The sequence below is a fragment of the Battus philenor genome, unplaced genomic scaffold, assembly GCF_028537555.1.
Source record: "Battus philenor isolate CCGP_79_NKW_IND1 unplaced genomic scaffold, ilBatPhil1.0.hap1 SCAF_8, whole genome shotgun sequence".
Taxonomy (NCBI): domain Eukaryota; kingdom Metazoa; phylum Arthropoda; class Insecta; order Lepidoptera; family Papilionidae; genus Battus; species Battus philenor.
Genome location: NW_027181748.1, coordinates 9,851,434 through 9,878,963, shown reverse-complemented (window position 1 = coordinate 9,878,963; position 27,530 = coordinate 9,851,434). Strand labels below are relative to the sequence as shown.

The 27,530-nt window shown below is 33.9% G+C and overlaps 1 protein-coding gene across 2 annotated transcripts in view; it reads left to right on the top strand.

Moving 5' to 3' along the window:
- uif (sushi, von Willebrand factor type A, EGF and pentraxin domain-containing protein uif) overlaps positions 1–27,530 on the top strand; it is a 76,197-nt gene that overhangs the window by 44,082 nt on the left and 4,585 nt on the right. For both annotated transcript variants that reach the window (XM_068775193.1, XM_068775194.1), the window contains exons 4-33: positions 10,127–10,208; positions 10,392–10,705; positions 10,856–11,977; positions 12,062–12,241; positions 12,323–12,505; positions 12,620–12,904; positions 13,041–13,318; positions 13,421–13,851; positions 13,938–14,254; positions 14,348–14,529; positions 14,606–15,491; positions 15,574–16,067; positions 16,161–16,374; positions 16,461–16,931; positions 17,002–17,843; positions 17,968–18,851; positions 18,937–19,316; positions 19,416–19,581; positions 19,686–19,937; positions 20,016–20,557; positions 20,642–20,854; positions 20,958–21,113; positions 21,589–21,730; positions 22,347–22,418; positions 22,912–23,102; positions 23,594–23,767; positions 24,362–24,538; positions 24,947–25,108; positions 25,250–25,374; positions 27,241–27,391. In XM_068775193.1, the coding sequence (XP_068631294.1) occupies positions 10,127–10,208; positions 10,392–10,705; positions 10,856–11,977; positions 12,062–12,241; positions 12,323–12,505; positions 12,620–12,904; positions 13,041–13,318; positions 13,421–13,851; positions 13,938–14,254; positions 14,348–14,529; positions 14,606–15,491; positions 15,574–16,067; positions 16,161–16,374; positions 16,461–16,931; positions 17,002–17,843; positions 17,968–18,851; positions 18,937–19,316; positions 19,416–19,581; positions 19,686–19,937; positions 20,016–20,557; positions 20,642–20,854; positions 20,958–21,113; positions 21,589–21,730; positions 22,347–22,418; positions 22,912–23,102; positions 23,594–23,767; positions 24,362–24,538; positions 24,947–25,108; positions 25,250–25,374; positions 27,241–27,391 (10,068 nt within the window). The remainder of the gene's footprint in view (positions 1–10,126; positions 10,209–10,391; positions 10,706–10,855; positions 11,978–12,061; positions 12,242–12,322; positions 12,506–12,619; positions 12,905–13,040; positions 13,319–13,420; positions 13,852–13,937; positions 14,255–14,347; positions 14,530–14,605; positions 15,492–15,573; positions 16,068–16,160; positions 16,375–16,460; positions 16,932–17,001; positions 17,844–17,967; positions 18,852–18,936; positions 19,317–19,415; positions 19,582–19,685; positions 19,938–20,015; positions 20,558–20,641; positions 20,855–20,957; positions 21,114–21,588; positions 21,731–22,346; positions 22,419–22,911; positions 23,103–23,593; positions 23,768–24,361; positions 24,539–24,946; positions 25,109–25,249; positions 25,375–27,240; positions 27,392–27,530) is intronic.

The window sequence follows — 27,530 nt, the reverse complement described above, 5'->3', positions numbered from 1 at the left end:
TCAATCTTCGTTTTTTTAATCTGATATTTCTCATTTCATTCATAAAAAGACCTAATAAACATCTTATAGAAGATAAAATATCGACATATCCATGGCAGAATTCAATGTTTAGTTCCACATATATGTAAAATATAATGACCGTGGTTAATTTTAAATATTATGTAATTATTGGTTATATTTTTCTATTACTACGTATAAAAAGAAATAATATCAAGATTTCAATTTATTGAAATTCAAAAATGTGTTTACTATAATGGTAAAAGTGTAATGTAAATAGTAAATAAGAAATGCGATAATAAAATTTGATATTTTAATCACAAATTTAAAACAAAAGTTGTTACTTCATTTTTCTCTATTACTTTTTAAAATTTGATATAAAGTTTCGTATATTCATCAAAAATTTGAAGTATTTTGTTACAAGCGAAGCATCCTTAATTAAAAATCCTTTTTAATTTAAAATTACCCCAGCTTGACGGTGACAGTCGAGGGGTAAATGAATTAGGCGGGTCACCGGCTTGGTGATTTTCATCAGCCACATAATTAATGCGAGGAAATTGCTTCTCGTCACACACGCTACACTGAGTTGCTAGGTGAGTTAAGTCGGTTCGCGCTCATGTAACCGTTAAGTAAACTAAGCCACAGTGCATTAGTTAAAAGGAATTTAAAACCGTATGTAGCGGCGGATTCATATGATGCAAGACGGCTAACTCATCTTAAGGTAATAATTAAATTAACGAATAATTTTCATCTCTTTATCAGCTGTATTTACAATAGAATGTAATTTTGTCATAACACACTCTCGTTATTCTGAATATCTAAAATATCACCAAACAATTTTATACCCGAAAAAATTCAAACCTGTTTTAAATTTATTGCAATATTGCAGACATATCCCGTAGCTCGTGCGGAAGAATACCATCAATGTTTTTAGTACGTTACAGTTTATTTTAACGAAAGCTTTTTAATTTTTTTGTTAATTGAAGCTTTTATAACCACATATAATCGGTACAATAAGTTTAAATCTGTTATTAATTATAATATTACTAAGTCTATAAACTTTTGATATACATGAAACACTTTTTTTATTTCGTAATTTTCTTGTAGACCAGAGTTGCGCCCTGCGGGTCGGGTCATTTTAATTGTTAAAGGAGGCGATTCGAAAATGGAAAATGAACTGTATACAAGTTTAACCCTTTCGCATATAAAAAATATATAAGTTACAAAGGCGGGTGAAAAAATTTTAAGGTGGAACATGGTACAAAGAGGTTGGGAAACGTTGTTGTATAAAATATTTTCTCATCTACAATAAACTTGAAGTACATCTAATTAGTTGTTATTTTCTAACTGAACGGATTATTGAAATATTCTTAAAAATTAGGACCCATTCAATTTGTTATAATAAAGGTAAAAATAGGCCAAAATCAAGTTCTCTGAACTTAATTTTGACATTTGAACCGCTTTGGTTCAATCGCAGGTTTTGCGTCTATTTTCAACCTAGTAACATAATGTTTGATCGAAGGCGATACACATAATTAGTATTAGTTAGTGATATTATAAACCGTTAATCAACACATAAGTAATTGAGAATGCCATTGTAACACAATATGTCGTCACACTAGTCACTTAACGGCTCTATTTAATGTAATTTGCTGTGACGGTTTAATTAATGGTTTCCCATCGCATCGTTTAAGTCAATCCAAGGACACGAGAACGAGGGTGTAGACATATAGAACCAATTTCGAGTTCAAATTAACAATTAACACATGCAAAATTCAGGGAGAGGTCGTTTATCGAAGTTAAAACGTAACAAGTTTATGTTCATCCTATCTGTATAGACATTCACCTTTGTTACTAGTTCCGCAGAGCATTTAGGGTTCCTCTCTGTTTTCAAAGAAAAGTAGGTTTATTCGGTTTTCTTTAAATATTAATTAATTATTTTTGGAAATTATAGTGTAAATGTACACAACACTACTCCTTATATGACTAATCTATCTATAAGTATAGACCTAATACATAATCAAGATCTCGGGAAGTCGTTGGAGGCAGGCAGCGCAAGACAGGCCATTGTAGCGATCTTCGAGGGAAACCTTTGTCTTGTGGTGGACGTCTATTGACTAACATGATGATGACAATACATCGTCATATCGCGATATCTCTGGAACAATAAGGTTAACCCTTAAATGCATGACATTTATTTGTACTTTTAAATATACATATCTCGCAGATAAATACAAAACAATGCAGGGAAGCATAGAACAAAAATTATTTTTTTTATACTTATTTATTAAAAAACCTTATGTTGCAGACATTCAACACTATGCATTTACTTTTTAGGTGGAGTACTCATTTAAGGTTTAAGTGGTATGTTGCAGTTTTTAATCATTATACATTTAGGGGTTAAGAGTATTGAAATTTGGTAGTCATATTTATTTCGTTGAGTTTTCGTAAGAAATTCCATGGGGAATGGGAGAAGGGGAGAGGTTCAGGGGAATGTTAAAAATGCATTTATTCTAAATATAGGTCTTATAAGATAAAAATTTGACTAGAACATTTTTTGGCATATTAAAAATTATCGAGAATTAATTTCATAAAATTACATACAACGCAGTGTGGGCCCTGTGAAACGGGTGGTAGACTGCTAGTTTAACAATATTATTGTACAACGTATTCTTTTTTAAATTCTGAAAATATTTTTAACCTACCTTTTTATTGCCTAAATAAACAATTTAAAAATAGTTTATTATGACGACATCCAGTGCACATAATCGTAGAAAGTAATAAAGTTATCAAAGCCAACGGTAGTGATATTCCATCTCATTAAAACTATTCTGCTTCTTCTTTATCATTAAAATGTCGTCAAGGAAAAACTCGTAGTTTTGTTTGCAGCTATGAGAAAATATGTTTAGACCACATAGTATGTACATATATGATAAATAAATATAGTGACTAATTTTATTGCGAACAAAGTATAAATATCAAATTTAAGTTAATCAATCTTCTTAAAGCTACTCTCCTTGGCTAGAGATGCACTTATCTCAACATTGGTTTAACGATTGGAAGCACTTTTGAAATGCTTCTTTCGGAATACCTTTAGCTAATCTGTCGTAGCGTAATGCGACTTAAAACAAATTTCTGTGTTAAAGCGTATATGATCACATTTTTCTAGATGTGGAAGCTGATTGAAAAGCCGACTTATCTTAATGAATCAGACTATTGAACATATTTTTTCAAACGGACGTGGATACAGTAGTTCCTGGTATAAAATTTATTCACCATATGTATTTTTTATCACACCTCGTATAATAATGTCATTAATCTTTTTCTAATAACTTTATCGTCACGAAAGAACGATAAAGAAATTTCATAAAAAGTTAAAAGTTATAACTATATCATGAGGTTTTTACGTCTGTTCTTACCAAAATTAAATGTTTTTAACAATTTTACTAACATTTTATTACTCTATATATTAAAACGAATTGTATGTATTAAAAAAAACATACAATTAAAAACACCTACAATTAAAAACACCTACAATTTATTTATCAAATTTAGTAAAGAGAATGTTATTGTGTATTTTATCATATCTTGTTCATACTCACTTTCCAATTACAGGAGGTCGTCTGACACTAATGCCTTCGTCAACCGGGTATCCGTAGCTTGTAATTTAGGCGCAGCGTATGTGTCCTTGTACGTACTATTCACTCGTATATCAAGAGTTTCACATTTATAGGTTATGTTAAGGCTGTGTCGATTCTCATTCTAACTTTAAACGGTCGTATACTATTGTTTTTTTTAATCTAACTTATGCATACAAAAATAGTTTAAAAAAAGGCATTTTAAATCTCTTCAAAAGTTTGTTCATATAAATTAAAACCTTGAAACTGTAATTGCAAAGATAAGAAGAACAATTGAAGAAGCAGGAAATGTTAATAATTAACAATAGCCCTAACATTTCAGGTTGAAAACACGCCATTGATATGCAATCAATCTCTTCGATAACTCTTTACGTGACTTGATGATTCCAATTCGCACGATCTATAATACGAGGAAATGTTGGTTCCTGTTTTCTCATTGTTCGTCAAGAACTTAAAGAAATGTAGAACATGTTGATTATTTCGAAAGTCTTTTACGTTACGTTACTTTTTTTTAAATTACTAATGGCCGCTTTCTCTTGATCAAATTTCTGGTACTTTTGTGTCTGAAATCTATGTGCGATTGAAATATTTGAAAAATATAATTAAATGCATGGTGTCTAAAATAGTAAATAAATCCATTGTTTTTTTTTTTCATATTTTAAAAATGATGAACAATTTCGTTAAGTAGCTTTATCTCTGTATAAATTATAATAAACCGCCTGGAATTTTGCTAAGCATTCGGCTATTTTTTATCATTGAGGCACTAGTAAAGTTCTAACGAACAGGAACTATAAAAAACAGATAAAAAGAAAAGAAAAATATTGATATTATAAAAATAATAACAACATCATTTTTCCATCACCGTAAAAACCGCAGCGTAAATTAAATTACCTATCAAATATTTGACACCAATCAATTAAAAAGCATGTTAGGATATGATCAAATTGAAATAACTATAAGGGATTTTAATAATAACTTTGTCGCTAAAAATTGATGAAACTGTTTCTTTCATCTTAATCTAATAATTACAGAAATTATATGTAGTAACTTATAATGTAGATATCTTAATAATACATAAAAGTGAATACAAGAAATATATATAAGAATACAAACATTATTCGTGTGGTTTGATTTAAATAAAAAAGATACAATAACCAAAGACGGTTGTTGGTTGCTTTAAAATTTTTGTATTATACCTATTCATTTAAAAAGGTAATCTGTAATTGTAAATTGTTAAACGTTCTTCCTCTAACATTATTTTACTAAAATTCTTCAACTTGCGTAAAAGAGAGGAGGAAAGTTAAAGACCAAGTTAAATATGCTCTAGAATTTAAACTGGTTCACAAATCAAACAAGCCCTGCGATTATTTCATATCTTGATATCTTAAATACTATAGGACTAAGTATATAATTTGCTCGCATATTTAATACGAGCGACCAAAGACAAGTTTTTTTATGACCAATAACACAAATGAACATCTTGAATTTATTACAGTTCCACTGATAAAGAACTGTTTGCGAAACAAACCCTTTTCAAAACACGATTTTTGGTACCTTTCTCATAGCATTTTTGGTGCTTATCTATTCTTGTTCCCGTCATGTTTAGATAAACGAAACCTATCACAAAACAGCCAAAGCCACATGAGAACTATTCAATCTATGGAAAAATCCAAATGTTTCAAGTTGTATGATAAGTTATTCGTATTTTTCGTAGAACTGTGCCTTAGCTCGGAGATTTATTATCAAAATCATAACAAGGATTATTAATTTTCTAACATACTCTTTATGTATGAGCGTTCTATTTCAGAAAATGGGGCATTTTTCGTATCAAAATATATTAAAAAAAAGCATTTAATAATTAGTATCCTTCGCAATAAAAATGCCTTAATTGAAAATCTTAGGTTAGTATTTATACCAAATGTTTTATAGATTTACTTTCCAAACCGTAAATAATGAAAATTAAAAAAATACTTTAAATTCTTCTATGTTGACGATACCTAATTATTTGCACCGCCTGTGGAAGAGACATGGACATGACAAAGCACAATAAAGAGTAACTATGACACGTCAAAAGGCAACGCAAATGAAAATGCAATGCAAATTTTACTGAATATAACTAAAAGGTGAATTTACGGGTTATATTTTTATATACCATATTTTTATTTAATTAATCCTTTTAGCGATTAAAAGGAATCCCTGGCGTGCAACTAACGGACATGGCTATTGTCCATTATGAGTGCAGGAATTCCACCGCTTTCACCATCCCAGGCGAGTTATGAAGCCGGCCAACTAAGCGTACACACTAGTTTATTGCATTTTATTATTTGCTAAAAGATTCGAAAAACTATAGAAGTTTCAAGAATTTTCATTTAGTCAATTTTCATTTTCAGTTAGTCTTTATTCCAAATATTATAAAATTCCTTCTGCTTCCATATCAAGACAATAATTTAAACAATATACATAGATATACAATATAATAGACAGATAAAGTATTCAACGTACGTCATATAGTTTTTGTCTAATTTGACTTAACCTAGTATAACAATACCTAAAATTTCACTACTTCAAAAAGTCTTCAAAATATTCACAAAGGAAATTTATTAACTATAGATTAAATAGCCCAAACCTTACTTTAAAACAGTAAATATTATCTGTGTGTTTAATCTATTTTCAGTAATCCAAGTAATAAAATTGCACTTAAGAGAGACTCCCGGATGTTTTCGATTTAATATAACAGCATTCCCAGGTTTATTTAATGGATCGTACAGGTTGAACGTCTACCGTTAGGCCTTGAACTACAAATACTTAATCAATGCTATAACCACAGAGCTTGTTAACCGACCACTTTCTATAAAATTAAGTACTTCTAGGCATTGAAGTATAGCGGACTCGTTCAGCAAATTAATTTTATAACTGTATAGCGTTGATAACTATACATTTAATACAGAATATGTATCTACAAGCAATTATAAAATAAAGCGAACAAAATAAAACGACCAAAAGAAAAGATTTAAAAAAATATTTACATGTTGTGTAAATATTTTGAAATGTTATAGCTAACATCATTTTAAATTAAAGAGCATTATCATACAATTTCTTTAAATGTACAGGTTGATTGGTTATAAGTGTAAGTTTATTTTCATTAATATCTCTTCATAATGTATCAATATCAATTACTTTAATTTATAAATGATTAATTAATAAACACTTAACTTGAGAAAAATAAATAATTACCTTTTAAAATTTAATCTAATGTATATAGCACGTGTATTTGTATGTATTGTAAAAGCTAATGATGTCCTCTATTATTTAATTGCCTTGTATTTGCATGTAAAAATGTGTTTTTTGTGCAATTCTTATTGAATTAAATAAAATCTCCCTAAGATTGTATAAGGAATTAAATTTACCTTTAGTCAAGAACGCATGACATTAATATTAGTCATAAAAGAGCAACAATTCAACATAACAAATTAACAACGTCTTACGTTATTATTATTATTATGTAATAAATCTTAAACGACTACCGTTGATGGTCTCGACAGATGGCGACATCCAATAACACGTAAAGTCGGTGCCGCGTGCGGCCGATGATCGTTTTAATGGAGTTCCATTAAAACTATATTGTCAAGAGACTTTTACGTCGGCCTATAGAAATGAGCACCATTAGATGTATTCTAAACTTGGCATGCATTGTGAGATTCGGAGCATCACAATCTGGGTCAGTTGTTTAGTAAGGCGGACTTGACGCGCCTGCATGATGGAGACAAGGTTAACAATGGATACTGCGATGTCCAATTACCGCTAGGAACTATTTTACCATTTATGTTCACGTACGGTTAACCTTCTTTAAATGTAAGAAGTTTTATATACCTAAAATTTTTAATGCATTGTTTTATAGTTGAAACACCACTCATAGAAACCACAGAAAGAAATTAAATTTTGAAACGTTTTTTTTGTGTAATAATAAGACCGCCAGTTGTGCTTTGTTACTTATTTAATTGCAATATTAATAGATAAATGAAATAGATAAGGCATTTTTAAACATGGCGTATAAAAATAAAGAGTGCGCCAATATCACAAAGTAATAAAAAGTTCGGGATTGTTAGTTTTTCTGTTATGGCGTTAACAATAAGAGCTCTGGGACTTTAAGAGCCGATTGAGCGGCAAATATGCGTCGCGTACAGCCTTGAAGCCTGATTTGCAATGAGTGAAAGGCTTTGCTACAACATACACAACGTAGTAAACGTGAATTATCGGTGAATATAACTAACCCGAAAGTAATCCTTCTAAAATATAAATATATACGTATTTAAAAAATTTAATTAATCTATAAATTCAATTATTTTCAAATTTTAGTTTAACTATCTGGCTCCTTATAGCCATATATTATATCTATGTTGCAGATTTCAATTTAAGACCAACTATATCAAAATATTCTGAATATAATAGCTATTTCGAATAATTACCTAATAATACATTAATAATTGTTACTAAGGTCGTCAAAAGACACTGAATGCAGTCCACTTGCACTACCATCCGATCCAGTTGGAAATTTATGAGAGAGACCATGTCTAGCAATAGACGTCCTATACCTGAAATGATGATAATAACAACAGTTGCCGTCAATCTGTAAATATAATAATTCTTGTGCTCGGCTGTAATTGTTCCAACATTTGTATCAAGTTGTTATAGATTGAAAGATCCTATAATAAATTAAAGAAAATTATGGTGAATATTTTAATATGGAGTTTATTGAAATCATTATATTATAATTCATTATAAACTTCAACATAGCGTGTTAATAGCTCTTAATCAATTACTGTTCAATCAGCCTAATATTGACTAACGCCATAGATACTCTGTTCATTAATAAATGACATATTAATACATATAAAATTAGGAGTTCAAAATATATTGTATCATCATCTTATTAGCCGTTAGAATCTATTCCATAGCCACTTGGCTATAGAAATACGAAGTCACCAACGAAATCAAATTACAATAGAAGCAGAATCTTGAACTGCACAATGTTCACGCTCAAAGCTCTCGAAACGTTTGCAGAGACGTAACTTAATATCCGGTATAGCTGCATATCCGTGTTTCCAGCAAGGTTGCCCATACTCTAAGGGCACTAGAAACAATTGTTCCCGCTAGGCGAACTCCGTAACGATCGATATTTGAAACCGGCACTCGGAATACACACAGTTATGAACCATTCAGCCGTGGCCAATATCATGGGAATCAATAGTGGACATCTAATTTATTGTGGAAAACGAGTTACGCTTAATATTAAGACTTGTTGATTAAAAATCCTACATTTGCAAAACCGTGTTGCGTACTTGTTTATTTTTCTTATAATTACAAACTTTTATTTATGTCTATTAAATAAAAACTTTTTTTATTATCTTACGTTTCAATCCTTACCACAAGCGAACGATTTTATTAATTGAAGTTTAAAGATATTGAGAGAAAGTATTAAATGATTTTTGATGGGTAAATATTTAATTACTTAGACCTAAAAATGAGGAAGCACTGAATAATATTCCGCGGTATATCTTCCAAAAAATACAAAAACCACAAACGTTTAAAAAAACTTATTACATTCCTTATTTTTCGCAACACGATGTAATAATCTAAATAATAATATTCATAACGTTGTAAGTTAACGATGTAAATGTAATTAGCTGCTAATTATGTAATGTTTTATTTACATCACTCTTAGATGTTTTCTGACTACGCGTAATAAATAAATAAATATGTAGGTCTTTTTGCGTTTTAATAACGTGGAATAAGTGTGTCAACACATTGCATCGTATTGCAACGAGGACTATTGAAGCGTGAATCCACAGTGCTCTTCGTGATAAGTCGTCGAACTCACACGCTCCATTTAAAATATTTACTTTGTTTTTTGTAATATACTACTACGATTAAATAAAACGTTACAACTTTTATAGTAATAAATTATATACTTGACTCATATACGATTTAATATCAATAGGTAATTAAACATTACATATCTTAATATTCAATAAAAAAATGTTTAATATCACTTCGCGACATATCAGTTCTGGGATGTTTTTATCCGGCTTTTGCTAAAAGACAGTAAATTTTTTTAAAGTGGACAATTTACATCATCGACAATATTTATGAATATAATAACTTTCCTTTACCATATAAGACTTTAAATAAATATTTAATTTCCCGCAATATTTGTACAAAACCTACGTAAAACGCCGATTTCACCTGCCCTTAAGAGAAAGTAACATTCCTGACAATGTTGACAGAAATACATACAAAGCTAAACATTTGCGTACACAATATATGCAATATTGCTTTCACTGAGAACCTAATTTTAATACATGCATAATTTATATGTCGATACTGAAAATATTTAAAACATGCAACTCTTTCGACATAAAAATTGTACATGTAACGTTATGCCTATTTCAAGAAGCATTATTTGTTTATTAAATCAATTGTTTTTATTGCAGGCTGGGAGTTAAAAGGTTTACACTGTTACAAGTTTTTCAACATAAGGCATTCTTGGGAAAAAGCAGCCGAATTATGTCGGAGGTAATGATACATTATTTTAATAACAATACTTTGGCAACAATTTGTTTTTATTTTCCGAAATAAAAGTAATCTTTACCGTACAAAATAGCCTTGTTAAATATTGAGAAACAACGACCACGCAAAATAAGAAAATATAAGATTACAAACAACATAGAACATAGACATAAATTGATTTTATTTTAGGTATGGCAGCGAGTTAATGGTTGTAGAGAACTATGCAGAAAACAATATGACAGCAAGCATGGTTCCCTCCAGTCCGAGCAATAACCATTATTGGCTTGGTCTTGCATCTGTAGACGATCTGAGGACGAATACATTAGAATCGGCTTCAGGAGGTTTGGTGTCGCAATATGCAGGCTACTGGGCGTTAAGGCAACCGAACCCAAAGGATGGCGAATGTGTAGATGTTCATGTCACCTCCGACAAACAGTCGTGGGAATTGACTACCTGCGAAACCTTACTCCCCTTCATGTGCAAGAGTGACGCATGCCCTGCAGGTACTTGTTAAAATTTAATATAAATTCCAACATTTTTAAAATTCATTTTTTAAAATAGTACTCATCACCGCGCTTCAAGCATTCATTAGTAACGCTTACTTAAGCGAACGTGATTAACAGACAAGTTTTTTTTATTTTTTTTTATTTTAGGAACCTTCCATTGTTCGAACGGAAGATGTATAAATTCGGCCTTCAGATGCGACAAACAAGACGATTGTGGTGACGCTTCTGACGAAATGGACTGTGCTTCCGAATGTCACTTTTACATGGCCAGCAGTGGAGATGTGGTCGAAAGTCCGAATTACCCTCATAAATATCCTGCTTTTAGTGAATGTAAATGGACGCTTGAAGGACCACAGGGCCAGAATATTGTATTACAGTTCCAAGATTTTGAAACTGAAAAGTCTTTTGATACTGTTCAAATATTAGTGGGCGGAAGGACAGAAGACAAATCTGTCAATTTAGCCACACTATCAGGGAAACAGGATCTCTCGAACAAAGTTTTTGTATCCGCTTCTAACTTCATGATTATTAAGTTTAGTACTGACGGCTCTGTCGAAAAGAAAGGTTTTCGTGCTTCTTGGAAAACAGAATCTTCTAATTGTGGTGGAGTTCTCAGAGCTACTCCTCAAGGCCAGGTATTGACTTCTCCTGGATATCCGAATGGTTACCCTGGTGGATTAGAATGTGTATACATTATAGAAGCTCTGCCAGGTAGGATTGTATCATTAGAAATTGAAGATTTAGAATTAGAAATGAATAGGGATTATATTGTCATCAAAGATGGAAATACACCGTCAAGCCCAGTTCTTGCGAGATTAACTGGACCTGGGGAAGAAAACCAAAAAGTGGTAATATCAACAACAAATCATTTATACATGTACTTTAGGACAAGCCTTGGAGATTCTAAAAAAGGCTTTGATATGAGGTATTCTCAAGGATGTAAAGCAACAATAATCGCAGCAAATGGTACATTTACTTCACCGGCTTTTGGTCTTAGTAGCTATCCTAATAATCAAGAATGTCTGTATAGAATCAAGAATCCTAACGGAGGTCCACTTTCACTAAAGTTCGACGAATTTAATATTCATCCATCAGATGTCGTTCAAGTTTTCGATGGATCTAGTACCAACGGATTAAGACTGCATTCGGAAAATGGATTTACTATCAAACCCAGAATAACATTGACAGCATCAAGTGGTGAAATGTTAGTTAGATTTGTATCTGATGCATTACACAATGGGTACGGGTGGAAAGCTACATTCTCTGCGGGTATGTGATACAAAATTTTTCATATAAACATACTGTACAGTATAATTTGGCAGTACCGATGTTAAATTTAAATTATTTTTTTAGACTGTCCACCACTAAAATCTGGAATTGGTGCATTGGCATCAAACAGGGATACTGCATTTGGAACTGTTGTCACTTTTTCATGCCCAATTGGACAGGAGTTTGCTACAGGAAAATCAAGAATTGTAACTCAATGTCAGGACGGAGGAAATTGGTCAACTACATATATTCCCAGTTGTCAAGGTTAACACATATTTATATAAACACAATTTAAGTTTGTCAGTTTTTTTGATTGGTAAATTGACCAAACCATTCTAATTACAGAAGTTTACTGTGGACCCGTACCTCAAATTGACAATGGATTTTCAATTGGCTCAACGAACGTAACTTATAAAGGAGTAGCTACTTACCAATGTTATGCAGGGTTTGCGTTTCCAACTGGACAGCCCATTGAAAGAATATCTTGTTTATCTGATGGTAGATGGGAGCGAACGCCAACCTGCCTCGGTAAGATAATAGTCATCGTTAAACATAAACCCTTACTCTTACATTTTGTTTCAGTACAAAATCTGTCGCCTTATTTTGAACTTTTAATATTTTTTTTTCTTTGTTGTCTTATAGCATCTCAGTGTGTAGCACTTCCCGATGTTCCACATGCCAATGTAACTATATTGAATGGAGGTGGACGAAGCTACGGGACTATTGTACGTTACGAGTGCGAGCCAGGCTATGTGCGCACAGGTCAACCTGTACTCCTATGTATGAGTAATGGTACTTGGTCTGGTGACGTTCCGACATGTTCAAAAGTTTTGTGCCCGAAATTTCCTGAAATAAAAAATGGATTTATCGTTGACCAAAGTCGTGTGTACATGTTCGGTGATGAAGCAAGAGTTCAATGTTTCAGAGGTAATGTTTGTAAGCTTTCTTTAAAATATATACTTTATTTTTTTTTTCAAATATTATTCAAAATTAAATAATATTTTAAGAAATGTTTGACCTTCATTTCAAAGTATTATGCCAATAAATTTAAAATTCATTTCAGGCTATAAGCTTAACGGTCCTAGCGTATTAAAATGCGGTGCAGATCAAGAATTTGACCCGCCTCCAATCTGCGAAGATATTAATGAATGCATAAATAGTCAATGTAATTTAGCGACCACAGATTGTAAAAATACACAAGGAGGATTTTACTGCCCGTGCAGACCCGGTTTTGCTCCGATTTTAGAATGTAGACCTGTTGGCGATCTTGGCTTAATCAATGGTGCTATACCCGATGAATCTATAACTACTTCGGCACCAGAATCCGGGTATTACAAAGGGGTACGTTTTACATAGATTTATGTTCAATGTTGTAATTATGTCTTATGATATGATATAATTGGCTGACTGACTCTATAATACTTATTTTATTTATAACTTTAGATGATTCGATTAAACAACGGCGGAGGTTGGTGCGGTAATAATCTGGAAGCTGGAGCTAATTGGATACTTATAGACTTGAAGGCACCAACAGTAATCAGAGGATTTAGAACGATGAGTGTTATGCGAGCCGATGGAAACATTGCATTTACTTCTGCTATAAGGATTCAGTACACAGATGATTTGACCGATGTTTTTAAAGATTATACAAACCCTGATGGAACCGCAGTCGAATTTAGAATTTTAGAACCAACCCTATCGGTCCTCAATTTGCCTATGCCTATAGAAGCTCGATACATTAAATTTAAAATTCAAGACTACGTCGGAGCTCCATGTTTGAAATTAGAAATTATGGGTTGCGCTCGATTAGACTGTGCTGATATTAATGAATGTAATGAAAATAATGGCGGTTGCGATCAAAAATGTATAAACACGTAAGCATCATTAATATCTGTCTTATTTAAAAGTTTTTAGTGTGAAAGAATGCTGTTAAAATATTACCTGTTTTTTAAATTTCCAGGCCCGGAAATTTCTCATGTTCTTGTAATATCGGGTATGAACTATACACATCAAATGGCACAGCTGGATTTAAAATAGAATTATCCGAAACTGGTGAAAGAGACGGCGATACGTATCAAAGAAATAAATCTTGTGTTCCGCTTATGTGTCCCTTATTAACATCTCCAGAAAATGGAAAATTACTGTCGACAAAATCAGCTTTTCATTTCGGTGACATTGTTCAGTTCCAATGTGATTTTGGATACATCATGTCTGGTTTCTCCTCCTTACTGTGTACTTCCAGTGGAACATGGAATGGAACTACTCCGGAATGCCAATGTAAGATTTAGTAGCTGGACATGTTAACAATAATTCATATTTATTTGCAATTAATTTTGTGATTCGAATATTTAATTTAATTTATGTTTTCAGATGCTCGTTGTGTTACTTTATCTGATGACAAAAATGATGGTTTACAAGTAATACGAAATGATCCCGAAAGTGTACTTGTGCCATATAGAGATAATGTAACAATTACTTGTACATCACCAGGTCGACATCTGAGAAACACTGTAACATCTTCCTTTAGACAATGCGTGTACGACCCAAAACCGGTAAATATAAATCCTTCATCGTTTAATAGTATTGACTCTTTAAGGGTATTTTAACGCAAAGTATAATGTTTTTCAGGGTCTTCCTGATTATTGGCTTTCTGGAGCACAACCGCAGTGTCCGCGAAAAGACTGTGGTATTCCAATGCCTACACCAGGCGCTGAATATGGCCAATACTTAGACACAAGATATCAAAGCTCTTTCTTCTTTGGATGTCAGAATACCTTTAAACTTGCTGGACAAACAGGCAAACACGATAACGTAGTCCGTTGTCAAGCAAATGGTATTTGGGACTTTGGAGATTTAAGATGCGAAGGACCAGTATGTGATGATCCAGGAAGACCGGCAGATGGATATCAAATCGCCAGAAGCTATGAACAAGGATCTGAAGTCCTATTTGGTTGTTCTCGACCAGGATATATTTTAATTAATCCAAGGCCAATAACTTGCATGCGTGAGCCTGAATGTAAAGTGATAAGGCCATTGGGATTAGGATCAGGAAGAATTCCGGACTCAGCAATCAATGCGACTTCAGAAAGACCAAATTATGAAGCAAGAAATATTCGACTTAACTCTGTAACCGGATGGTGCGGCAAACAAGAAGCATTTACTTACGTCAGTGTTGATTTAGGCAAGGTCTATAGGGTTAAAGCAATCTTAGTTAAAGGAGTAGTTACATCAGATATTGTGGGTAGGCCTACAGAAATAAGATTCTTTTACAAACAAGCAGAAACTGAAAATTATGTTGTTTATTTCCCTAACTTTAATTTAACTATGAGAGATCCAGGAAACTATGGTGAACTAGCAATGATTACTCTTCCTAAATATGTACAAGCACGTTTTGTTATACTGGGTATAGTTAGTTTTATGGACAACGCTTGTCTTAAATTTGAACTAATGGGCTGTGATGAGCCCTCAGTTGAACCGTTGCTTGGCTATGATTATGGATATTCCCCATGTGTTGGTGAGTACTTTTTAGAAATAGTAAATGCAATTGCGAAAATTTATTAAAACGTAAGTATATTTATATTTTCATTTATTTACAGATAATGAACCTCCGGTCTTCCAAAATTGCCCACAGCAACCAATAGTAGTCCAAACTGATGTGAATGGTGGTCTTTTACCAGTTAACTTCACAGAGCCGACCGCTCTTGATAACTCCGGTGCTATAGCTCGTTTGGAAGTTACACCCCAACATTTTAGAACACCCATTCAAGTATTCCATAATATGGTCGTTAGATACGTTGCTTTCGACTTTGACGGTAATGTTGCAATATGTGAAGTAAATATTACAGTGCCAGATTATACGCCGCCGAAATTAAGCTGTCCACAAAGTTACGTTATAGAATTAGTAGATAAACAAGACAGTTATACTGTTAATTTTAATGAGACTAGGCGAAGAATAAACGCAACTGATGCATCTGGAGAAGTGTTCTTGAAGTTTGTCCCAGAACGAGCTGTTATTCCAATCCGAGGTTATGAAAACGTGACGGTTATTGCTTCAGATAAATATGGAAATAAGGCTCAATGTCACTTCCAGGTAAATACTAATAATATTTATTTCATCTAATATATATATTCTTTAACTATTATTATTTTTTTGGCAACGCGATACAATACTATAAAATTTCAGGTATCTGTACAAGCAACACCGTGTGTAGACTGGGAGCTAATGCCACCTGCTCACGGTGCATTGAACTGTTTACCGGGAGATAGAGGAATTCAATGTATTGCTACATGCAGTCCAGGATTCCGCTTTACCGATGGAGAACCTGTAAAAACATTCATTTGTGAAACGAAACGTCAATGGACTCCTAGCGCTGTCGTTCCTGACTGTGTTTCAGAAAGTAAGTATAATTTTTACCAATATTAATTAAATAATACAATTTAACAATAATTACAAATATTAAATGAACTATTATATCTATTACAGATACTCAACAAGCTGCATATCATGTTGTTGCAAGTGTACAATACCGTGCTCTTGGTGCAGTTTCTAATGCTTGCTTACCGCAATACAAAGATTTACTTGCTCAATATGATAACATACTTAACGAAAGACTATCCCAACGTTGTTCTGCGGTTAATGTAAATATTAATGTAACATTTGTAAAAGCGATGCCCAGTCTCCTAGACGAGAACGTAGTTAAAATGGACTTCGTGTTGGCTATAACACCAGCTATCAAACAGACGCAGTTATATGACCTTTGTGGATCTACATTAAATCTTATCTTTGACTTATCTGTGCCATATGCCAGTGCTCTTATTGAACCTGTGCTTAATGTTTCATCTATTGGAAATCAATGCCCGCCATTAAGAGCAATAAGAAGCTCAATTTCTCGTGGGTTCACATGTAGCATTGGTGAAGTTTTGAACATGGATACAAATGACGTGCCCAGATGCTGTAAGTATTTCCAACAATCTTTTTGTGTTTTATTAATTTAGACCAGAAACTCATAAATATATATTTTTAGTACATTGTCCTGCGGGAACATTTGCCGGCGAAAAACAAAAGTCATGTACAATGTGCCCAAGAGGATTTTTCCAAAACCAGGCAAGACAGGGGTCATGTCTCAAATGTCCACAAGGAACGTTTACTAGAGAGGAAGGATCTAAAGATATCACTGACTGTGTACCAGTTTGTGGATATGGAACTTATTCACCAACAGGCTTAGTCCCTTGTTTAGAATGTCCCAGAAACAGCTACACAGGAGAGCCGCCCGTGGAAGGATTTAGAGATTGCCAAGCATGTCCAGCAAATACTTATACCTATCAGCCTGCTGCTGCTGGTAGAGACAAATGTAGAGCTAAATGCGCACCTGGTACTTACTCTCCAACCGGTCTCGCGCCCTGTTCTCAATGTCCCAGGAATTTCTATCAAAATGTAATGGGTCAAACCCTTTGCATGGAATGTCCAACTAACATGAAGACTGTAGGAACAGGTGCAACTGGATTAGAAGAATGCATTCCGGTAGAGTGTTCAAACAGCGCTTGCCAACATGGCGGCCTCTGTGTTCCCAAAGGTCATGGAGTACAATGTTACTGTCCAGCTGGTTTTTCAGGACGAAGATGTGAAATAGACATTGATGAATGTGCTAGTCAACCATGTTACAATGGCGGTACTTGTATAGATCTTCCACAAGGATACCGATGCTCGTGTCCTACAGGATATGGCGGTATTAACTGCCAGGAAGAAAAATCTGATTGTAGAAATGATACTTGTCCCGAAAGAGCTATGTGTAAAGACGAACCAGGATACAATAATTATACCTGCTTATGTAGATCAGGCTACACAGGAATTGACTGCGATATAACGGTATGTCACTAACATGTTATGTTTATTTTGTATTGTATATTATATATTGTATTTATTTTGTATTGTATATTCCAGTAAATTAAATCGTTTAGCATTTTTACTAAATAGTATTAAATATTTTCAGATTGACCCTTGTTCAGCTAATGGAAATCCTTGTACAAATGGTGCCACTTGTATTGCTCTGCAGCAAGGCAGATATAAATGTGAATGTTTACCTGGTTGGGAAGGGCAGCTGTGTGAAATTAATACAGATGATTGCTTAGAGAAACCTTGCCTCCTTGGTGCTTCCTGTACTGATTTAGTTAATGACTTCAGTTGTACGTGCCCTCCCGGATTCACCGGCAAACGTTGTCACGAAAAAATAGACCTTTGTTCAAATGAACCTTGTAAGCATGGTGTTTGCATAGACAAGCTTTTCGTACATCAGTGCGTATGTGATCCTGGTTGGTCAGGACCATCGTGTGATATTAATATCAATGAATGTCTTATATCATCTTGTGAAAACGGTGGGCGCTGTGTTGATGGTGTGGATGATTTCACTTGCATTTGTGAGGCTGGATTTACAGGTAAAAGATGTCAACATACTATTGATGATTGTGCCTCTGAACCATGTCAGAACGGCGCAACTTGCATGGACCAATTGGAAGGTTTCACATGTAAATGCCGTCCCGGATTTATTGGTCTTCAATGCGAAACAGCGATAGATGAATGTTTGTCTGAACCTTGTAATTCAATTGGAACTGAAAACTGTATAGATCTTGATAATAAATATAAATGTATGTGTCGGGAAGGTTTCACTGGTGAAATGTGTGAAACTAATATTGATGATTGTGAATCTAATCCTTGTTATAACGGCGGATCCTGCAAAGATCAAATTGGTGGTTACAAATGTGTTTGTCAACCTGGGTGGACTGGTAGACGTTGTGAACGTGATATCGGTAACTGTATGAACAGACCCTGTCAAAATAACGCGGATTGCATTGATCTCTTCCAGGATTATTTCTGCGTGTAAGTATTAAAATATTTATGTATGTGATTGTGCAACTTTTTTACATACCTATAGAAATTAAACATTATATAAACATATTTCTAGATGTCCAAGTGGCACCGATGGAAAGCAATGTGAGACAGCTCCGGAAAGATGTATTGGTGACCCATGCATGCACGGCGGCAAGTGCCAAGATTTTGGCTCTGGTCTCAACTGTACCTGCTCTCAAGATTATACCGGCATCGGTTGTCAATATGAATTTGACGCTTGCGAAGCTGGACTGTGTCAGAATGGAGCTACTTGCGTTGACCATGGTGAAGGATATAGTTGCCTTTGCGCTCCCGGTTTCAAAGGAAAGAATTGCGATGAAGATATAATGGATTGTAAAGAAAATTCTTGTCCTCCATCAGCTACATGCATAGATTTACCTGGACGATTCTACTGCCAATGTCCATTTAACCTTACCGGAGATGATTGCAGAAAAAGTAAATATTTTTTACAATAATATTTAAGAAAAAACAATTTTTTTTCTTGAGAGAGACAATTCTCTATTCAAATTAACACTTAAACATACTTTTTTCCAGCTATCAGTGTCGATTATGATCTTTACTTTAGTGATCCGTTACGTTCAAGCGCGGCCCAGGTTGTTCCTTTTGATACTGATGCTGCTAACAGTCTGACAATAGCAATGTGGGTTCAGTATACGCAACAAGATGAAGGAGGAATTTTCTTCACGGCTTATGGTGTTAGGTATGATTTCACTACACCTAATATGAAATTATATTAACAGTTTATTTATCGACAATAGCCATTTTTTGAAATCTTTTCTTATCTAACTGTAAATTTCTTTTCAGCAATTCACACATAGCTATGAATCGAAGACCAATTATTCAAGCCCATTCCAACGGTGTCCAAGTCTCTATATTCCAAGAACTACAAGATGTTTATTTAAGTTTTGGAGAGTTCGCAACCGTGAATGATGGTCAGTGGCATCACGTTGCTCTCGTCTGGGATGGTAATAATGGCGGCGAATTAACTCTTATAACTGAAGGATTAATAGCAAGCAAGATTGAAGGATACGGCAGCGGAAGAACATTGCCGCAATAGTAAGAGTTTCTACATTTTAATTTTAAAATAAACATTTAAATATTTCGAATGATTACTTGACGTTTTAATGATTTCAGTGTTTGGATTACACTTGGTAAACCTCAATCGGATAATCCTAAAGCGTATACAGAAGCAGGATTCCAAGGACATTTAACGAAGGTTCAAATATGGAATCGTGCTCTAGATGTTACTAACGAAATCCAAAAGCAAGTTCGTGACTGCAGAACTGAACCCGTCCTCTACAGCGGTTTGGTTTTAACTTGGGCCGGGTATGATGACATAACTGGAGGCGTTGAAAGACTTGTGCCGTCTCATTGCGGTCAAAGAGTATGCCCTAATGGATACACGGGTTCTAAATGTCAGCAGTTACAAGTAGATAAAGAACCACCTAGAGTAGATCGTTGTCCAGGGGACTTATGGGTAATTGCGAAGAATGGATCATCAATAGTTAATTGGGATGCCCCAGTATTTAGTGATAATGTTGGAGTAAGTAGAGTTGTTGAAAAATCTGGACACAGACCTGGTGAAAATTTGGCTTGGGGAGCATATGACATAGCGTACATTGCATATGACGCCGCGGGTAACGCCGCCACCTGTAAATTCAAAGTTACAGTTTTGTGTAAGTATTTCAAATTTAAATTTTCTTAAATTTTTTGAACCTATTGTAAAAGGATTTATTATTATGAACTATTTATAATTTTAGCTGAATTCTGTCCCCCATTACCTGATCCACTTGGCGGTTACCAATCCTGCCGTGACTGGGGAGCCGGAGGACAGTTCAAGGTATGCGAGATCGCATGTCGCGATGGCCTCAGATTCTCGCAACCGGTTCCTCCATTCTACACATGCGGAGCTGAAGGATTTTGGCGGCCTACTGATAATCCTACCCTTGCACTTGTTTATCCGGCTTGTTCACGTAAGTTTTAAAACATTTCTTAATTTCTTTATTTTATTGTACCGACATTTTTTAACATTTTTTAACATTTTGTAATATCCTTATTTTTTTTTTTGATTAACAGCGGCGTCCCCTGCACAAAGAGTGTTCAAAATATCCATGTTGTTCCCGAGCTCTGTACTATGTAACGATGCTGGGCAAGCTGTTCTACGTCAAAAAGTTCGGAGTGCAATCAATCAACTTAACAGGGATTGGAACTTCTGCTCATATGCTATTGATGGTAAGATACATTATAGATAATATAGCGAATTATTGATAAAATAACAAAGAATACTAGAGATTGTGACATGTATTTAATTTTGTATGAGTTACAGGTGTCTTAGTGAGTTCGTTCGGCCATGCCGACTTAAGTAGACCACCTGTAAGGTCAATGAGAGAGAATCGAACCACAATTTGCATCTTCATTAGTCAAAGCAAAGCATTTAGTTAACATTAAATGAGTTGTCTAAAATAATCCTTACTCTTATTAACAAATAATATCGGTGTCAATTATAGACCGAAACAAAAGAAAATGGATACATTAGGGGGACCGGAAAGTGTCATGTAGTAAACAACGTCTTCCAAGTACGTAATTAGCTACCAAATGACAATCAAATATCGACATGCGCAGAAACGACATTACTTTCCGGTCCCTCTAACATATCTGAACATAGCAAATGGAATATTAATTTAAGTTCTTATATGTTATTCATCAGGTACACGGGAGTGCAAAGAGCTGGATATCAATGTTAAATGCGACCACCGAGCCAATGTTCGCCAAACACGACAAGTCAACACATCGCCAGTTATTAAATCAGAGGACACTTATGTACTAGACGCCATCATACCAGTAGACGAGTAAGTGATTATAATTATAATACTTGTCCCGTGAAAAATCCTCTTAACTCCATTTTGAAAAGGCGTAGAACAATTTCACATCATGAACTGATTTTGTGGGGTGTCGGAGTATGAAAACACTTGTAGCACAAGTTTATTTAATTATAGAGATGTAATTCGTTAGACTACCCGTAAATGTTAATCATTTTATTTTAATCTTTATAATTTTTGGACGTTGTTCCAATAGTCACGTCGATCCTATGATACCACCTAATATTTTTCCTTTCGTAATATTACAATATTTATTTCATACACAAATGCATTGATGATCATTAAAATTTTTTCGTTAGACTCGTCATGCTCTATCGAACAAGAGTATTTTGATATCCAACTAAAGTTTGGTTATGTACGAATTGATAGTATGATGATATAACGGGCTTAGTCGAACAAATTAAATCTCGTTAGATGTATATTCAGTTATGTAGTTCACCCGTTATGTTAGAGCATGTTTGCAAATCGTCACAAAAATTCGCACTATGAATATTAACTTTTATTTTCACACCTAGTACGAAAGTTTTCATTTAGCAGAGCATGTTTTTCTTTGTACACTTTTGCATGTTATTTCTCTTGCACATAGGCTACGAAGCAGTAGAGAGGGTCGGCAGGCTGGTGACACATACAGCGTTGAAGTTTCTTTCCCAGCCATCAAGTGAGTAACTTGCCTAATTTAACTTTTGTTTATAATTTGACAAACACCAACCAATACAAAAATGTATACATAATATTAAACCGTGTTTACAATTTCAAATATATGTAAACAATTTATATAGACGATTTCCACTTATATACTGACTCATTATACTTCTGGAAAGCTTAGCGACTTCCAATGTGATATGAATATTTTATTTAAAGTAAGTAACAATTTTTATTTCGCCGAATAGAGTTCAGTTAAGAACAGATTTTACGAAACTCGACCCGAAGGGGGTTGAGGTGGCGTTAATTGAGTTTGCCAAACAACCGGGGTACAGCTAGCTAATATATAAAAGCAAAAGTATTATAAATTAGCAAAAATTCTATAAAACGTTTTACTTGTATCATATTATTTTGAATTAGTTCGATTTATCTGAAATTACTTTTAAAACTAATTTATAAAATAAATTTGCAAATGCATCGAAATATAAAGCGAATGCTTCTTTATTTAGCGATCCTGTAATTCACGGCGGAACAAACGAACGATCGACCGTACAAAGACTGCTCGAAAAATTAATTCTTGAAGACGAACAATTCGACGTACGAAACATCCTACCTAACACTATCCCAGACCCGGCGAGCTTACAACTAGTTTCCGACTATGCCTGCCCTATGGGACAAGTCGTAATGGCACCTGATTGTGGTAAGCAAATCATTATAATAAATACCATGATTCTTAGAGTTGATCAGACCTAAAAGTTTTTGATAACCTATCAGAACAAAGTCGTTCATGTTCTAAAATACACTGATAGAAAGAAAAGCTATAATGTATTATAAAAAGTTACTTTAATTTTTTTGTAATAATATCCATATATATTATAATACCCATAGTTACAAATGGTCCAATTAGTAAGTAAAATACTAGCTTTATTTTATTTCTATTAAATCTTTTTTTGCACACGCTATTGCCTAGTCTAGTTTCAATTATCTGTACCTAAATTTTTATCTTTAACTAATCTTCTGTGTCACACTGCATACCAGTTTAAAATGTTATTTCGACCTAATTGATTCGAGATTTGTGCCTTGTTTTGGTTCAGCCTAAGTGTTTTGTTGAGCACTAAGTTTTATTGCAATTTGTGTTGTTGACATCTGCATTTAACAATAATAATTCTAGAAACTAACCTTTACTTCCAGTTTCGTGCTCGGTCGGTACCTTCTTAGACGCAACTAGTGACTCATGTAAGCCTTGCCCTGCGGGAACCTATCAGTCAGAATCCGGACAGTTGCAGTGCACTACTTGCCCAGCTATTGCTGGTCAGCCGGGAGTCACGCAATCGACTGGAGCCAGAAGCGCAGGCGACTGCAAAGGTTACTATTTTTTTTTTAATTTTTTATTATATATTTTTAAATCATAAAGCGCATTGTGCTACTATACATGATTTTGATGCACAAAAAACTGCCCACATATCTGCAGTGCATTAGAAGGTATGTTATATATCGTTATTCAAGTTGGCAAGTTGAAGGGACAGTGGCCAGACGCCATAATGGATGCCTGATGGGGCCTTAAAGCTTTGGAGTGGAAGCCACAGACTGACTAGCGCGACCGGTAAGAATGTTCACTCACAAAGTGGATAGTGATCGGAAGACGTTAGATGCATGGCGCTTCCATCCGGTCCTATTGGAATGAGAGAGGCTTATTTTCTAAATGTTAAATTCCACGGCTGAAATGATATATTTGCAATAGTTCATTTGCTTTAAAAATACAAATTATAATTTTCTGCCTGCCTACGGACCATTTTTATTTGTTAACTAAAATATATCTACGAATAATATATATGATGTTCGATGAAGCTTTGAAGCTATATCGTGAAAGTTAACATCACTTATTATACAAGTACAATTTAAATTTTAATGGTTTTTATTATTTCAAGTTAAATATATAATGTTAAATACATTTTACAGAGAGATGTGCAGCTGGAAAATATTACGATGCGGAAGCAGAACTATGCCGTCCTTGTGGGCATGGCTCGTACCAGCCGAGGGAAGGCGCTTTCTCGTGTATATCTTGTCCACGAGGACAAACTACTCGCGCCACTGAAGCGGTATCCGCCTCCGAATGCAGAGACGACTGCCCTGCAGGTACGTAATATGATATCTCCAATTTTGTTACTAGCTTGAATATATTATAATAGAATTATTATCTAAGTATATCCTAGCAGAATCCAATAATAGCAAAATATGGATACTATTCTGCCCTCTTGAGCACGAGTGATAAAACTAAACTTGAATCAAAAACAGCCTAAGCCGAAGTCTCCACTTGAGGTATCTAGCCTCTATCAACGCCACTTTCCAATCCTATCAGATCATACAACAGTCGAGTTTCAGCGGCTGTAAAGATGCATTGGCTACGCTAAGTAATCTTATAACCATGTAAAGCTGAAATTCATTTTATCTTATAAATAAACAGATGCCAGACGGTTATTAGTAGAATAAGATTTTAAGTTGGTATAAAGAAAAAGAAAATAAATTATATTCATATTGTTATAGGTGAACAGTTGGGCAGCGAAGGTGGGTGTGAGCCGTGTCCAGAAGGCACGTGGCGTGCGAGCGGCGCTGGTGCAGCGTGTGCACCTTGTCCGCCTGGTACCACGACACCAGAACCTGGCGCTTCCTCCCCCGACCAATGCTCTTTGCCAATCTGCAAGCCTGGTAACTCTCTCATATATTTCTCACTGATTCCCATGATTAAATTTTAAATCACAGCTAAAATCTACATTCTCGTACAAATCGTTAAGAGCTGTAAAAGTTGATAGAAAATACATTAACTATTTTTTTAATTGTTTTTTCCAGGATGGAATCTCAATGTAACATTAAACACTTGTATCGAATGCAAGAAAGGGACATATCAACCGGAATCGCATCAAACTGTCTGCATACCCTGCCCTATTAACACTAGCACAAAATACCCTGGAGCGGTACGTATTTTTATGTTTTACTTACCATCTTTCTTATTTTATTGTTTATTCATTAACTCTTTTTACACGTGGCGAAATGGTGGACTAACTGCGTTGTAAGAATTACCAACCAGTGTGGTGTAGAGATAACAAGTAGACAGCTGTTAAAATGTAATAGAAAAAATGTATAAACATATATTTCTTTATGCTGTATATACACGACAAATACTACACTTATCTAATCACTAATATATACATACTGAAATAGGACGTACTTATACATCACTTATTACGTCTATATTATATTCGTACGTAAAAGAAAATTTATTATTATTAATATTATTTTCAATCAATACTATTTAATATACAGTTTAGATGTGATTTTTAATGTTACGTTGGTTAAATTGCGAGAAAAGTACAAACTTTAATTTAAGTATACAAAAACAAGGAGAAACTTGATATGGAAAATATATCTTCTAAACAAATTTTTACTCATTGTTTGCGATAATACCATGTGGTTCATTTTTATAAGATAGCATAATGAACACCGGATATTTAATGACACAGGAAATTTAATAATATGAACAAAAAATATTCGGCAATAAAACATCTGTAACAAAGTTTACCCGCATCCAGTGTCTACTCGTCTGCGAATTCGCGAAACAAACGTGTAATTAATATAACAGCACTGGTTTTAATAATCATGCCTTTACCTTTATTGTCAACGTGGCTTATTCTTAACGAATACACAGTGCGTTTGATCATAGACATAAGAACTTTAAGGAGGTGAATGTTTAGCACATTATTTCGTAAAATTATTTAAAGTTCTTGTATATATTTCTTATCGTCCCTGTATATATTTCTAATCACTCTGTAACTCTAAACTATTTTGTACAAGTTTTCATGGACCGATTAACCCAAATTTTTACCACGCATTTTCTTATATCGGCATTACGTTATTAATTATTTCTGAAACCACTGATTTTTTATACAGTGTACCATACATTAATTAACAGCAAATACACAATATATACCTCTTCACAGCTATTATATGTTCATAGCTGTAAACAATAAACCCGGTTTTTAAAAATTATAATTTTTAATAGAAATATTTTACCATTCTGTATTATTCTTCTGGCCGTATTCAAAATATAATCACGAAATGGGAAAACAAAAGAAAACTTGAATCATAAAACTCTAATCAAACTTTTGAGATAATTTTAGAGAGTTTAAGAATAAAGAAGTATTTTTAAGATTTTAGTCAGTGATAAAGTTTCAACGCGGTCTACAAATATTGCCTTCCAAAACCCACTAAACTTATTAACAATATTGAAGATTGTTCCCGACTCTATTGTTAACAAAGTTGGAAGGTTTCTCCAAAGCGGATAACTGTGACGATTAAGCTTTAACTTTCTCGTTACGCGGAAGTCTTCCAGCGAAATCCTTTCTGGAAAACCATACAAATGTCTATTTGCAAACCATATTTATCATTTATTCGATTATCAATACATTACTCAAATAAATAACATAAACATCTTTACGTAATTGGTAATGTCAAAAATGTTTAAACTTTAGCCAAGAGCATCTTTATCTAATCAAATCCGGACATGATTATAGTTAAATAAATGTGCATGTTTCAATAAAAGGCCATAATCAATAGATGTGTGTATTATTTTCGTTAATGCATGCATCAAATAATAAATAATAAATATCGAGTTGCATGTTACAAATCCATTACATTAAAAGTAGAATTGGTATAATTGAATAATATTTAATTTAAATTTACTAATTTAAAAGATACTACTGTAATAAAATATGTGAATTCGATTAAAATAAAAATTTCATGTTTTTATTATCTTAATGATTAATTTCTCCGTATGTTTATAGACGTCAGAGGAGGATTGCATAAACCCATGTGAGATGAGTGGCCCCGAAATGCACTGCGACCCGAAAGCATATTGCCTTTTGATTCCCGAAACCAGCGAGTTCAAATGTCAGTGCAAGCCCGGATTTAACGGAACTGGCGAAATATGCACAGGTAACACACTACTACTACTTCTAAATCATTTGAATTCGAAATGAAGCTTTGTCTTTGTCGTTTTTCCATGATTGAGGGGCGTGGCCAATCATGTCAGTGTTCGCTATTATTTTACTACAGGCTTTTCTGTTTTTTGAAA